This window comes from Perkinsus marinus (genome assembly GCF_000006405.1).
Source record: "Perkinsus marinus ATCC 50983 genomic scaffold scf_1104296931394, whole genome shotgun sequence".
Taxonomy (NCBI): Eukaryota; Perkinsozoa; order Perkinsida; family Perkinsidae; genus Perkinsus; species Perkinsus marinus.
Window position 1 is genome coordinate 1 of NW_003215761.1, and position 1,434 is coordinate 1,434.

At 49.2% G+C, this 1,434-nt stretch overlaps 1 protein-coding gene across 1 annotated transcript; it reads left to right on the forward strand.

The window, feature by feature from the left end:
• Positions 1-46: 46 nt before the first annotated feature.
• Pmar_PMAR020929 (Malate dehydrogenase, putative) lies at positions 47-736 on the forward strand (the record flags this gene model as incomplete). The annotated part of the gene is made up of 2 exons (XM_002786338.1): positions 47-70; positions 182-736. 2 exons carry the CDS (start codon positions 47-49, stop codon positions 734-736), a joined length of 579 nt encoding a protein of 192 aa, XP_002786384.1.
• Positions 737-1,434: the final 698 nt, after the last annotated feature.

The following is a 1,434-nucleotide window of genomic DNA, read 5'->3' on the forward strand; positions in this document are numbered from 1 at the left end:
GAAGCAAGCTCATCGTCATCACTGCCGGTGTCCTCGTAAGCCCGGCATGACCAGAGATGATCTCTTCTCAGTCAATGCTGTATCGCAGCTGGTCTTGCTAAGAACTGCGCCAAGTATGCTCTGATGCTACTCTGTGTATCGTCACCAACCCCGTGAATTCCATCGTCCCTGCTGCGCTGAGGTCTATAAGCAAGCCGGTGTGTTCAACCCTAAGAAGCTTCTCGGTGTTTCTCTTTTGGATACAATCAGGGCTGAGACCTTCGTTTCCAAGGAGTTGAAGACTGATGTGAACAAGGTGACTATCCCCGTTATTGGCGGTCATGCTGGTGTGACTATCATGCCTTGGTTCTCTCATGCTACTCCCAAGGTTGACTTCGACGAGTCCACTCTCACTGCTTTGGATAACCATGTTCAGGGTGCCGGTACTGATGTTGTTAACGCTAAGGCTGGTGCTGGATCTGCCACTCTTGCCATGGCCTATGCAGCCGCCGAGTTCGTCGAGGTTGTCATTCGTGGCATGCACGGTGAGCAAGCTAGCGCTTCCACTTTCTTCAACGAGCCTTACGGTGATGTTCAATACTTCTCTTACTTGTGCGACTTCGGACCTGAAGGCGTCTCCAAGATTCATCCCATTGAGGGCTTGAGCGAACACGAGGCCGGCAGGCTCCAGGAAGTCATCACTAAGCTGAAGGTTGATGTTCAGAGGGGCATTGACTTTGCCAACAAGCAGGAGTAAGTTAATCTCCTACAGCTAACTTATTGAGGGATGTACTTCCCTCGAATAACCGTCTGCATTTTTCTCTACAGCTATCCTTCGTTTAATTGTGGTAATTCTTTTACCCGATATTCTTCGCGATATTGTTGAGTTACTAGTAGTTGATGACCAAGCTGGCCTTTAACTAACACTGGATTGCATTTTTCCCCTATAAGCTGCTCTACACGCGGTGTGGAGAGAACGCGTTAATCCCTCAGACTGTAGCTACTTGCCATCGGTAGATTGCCGTGGGCGAAATTCATCAAGCACAGCTTCAATTCTCGGTGAGAAGTCTCTATACTCGGCGAATATTATTCGCACAGACGAGTGGTCCAATAGAGTCGCGCGACTCGTTTCGAGTCAGTTGAACCGACATAGATTGATTCGTAGTTGAGTATTGACCCTTAGGATTAGCAACGGTAATCCTGCTTATCATCTCAAGTATGGTAAACTACCACAGCCAATGCTCACAAGTTGTGAGTCACAACTTGCCCTCTACCCAACCACACTTTGGATGCAGATCCATTCACAGAGTTTAGAGGGGCCGTTTCTCAGGGATCTGCTGGGTGTCCACAGTACCCCAGGTTGCTCTCAGTCATCCGCGTCTCTAGCTCTTGCGCTGTTTGGAGGCTGTGTGAAGTCTACCACTTGGAAGATTGCGCTGACCGGATGACGATGAT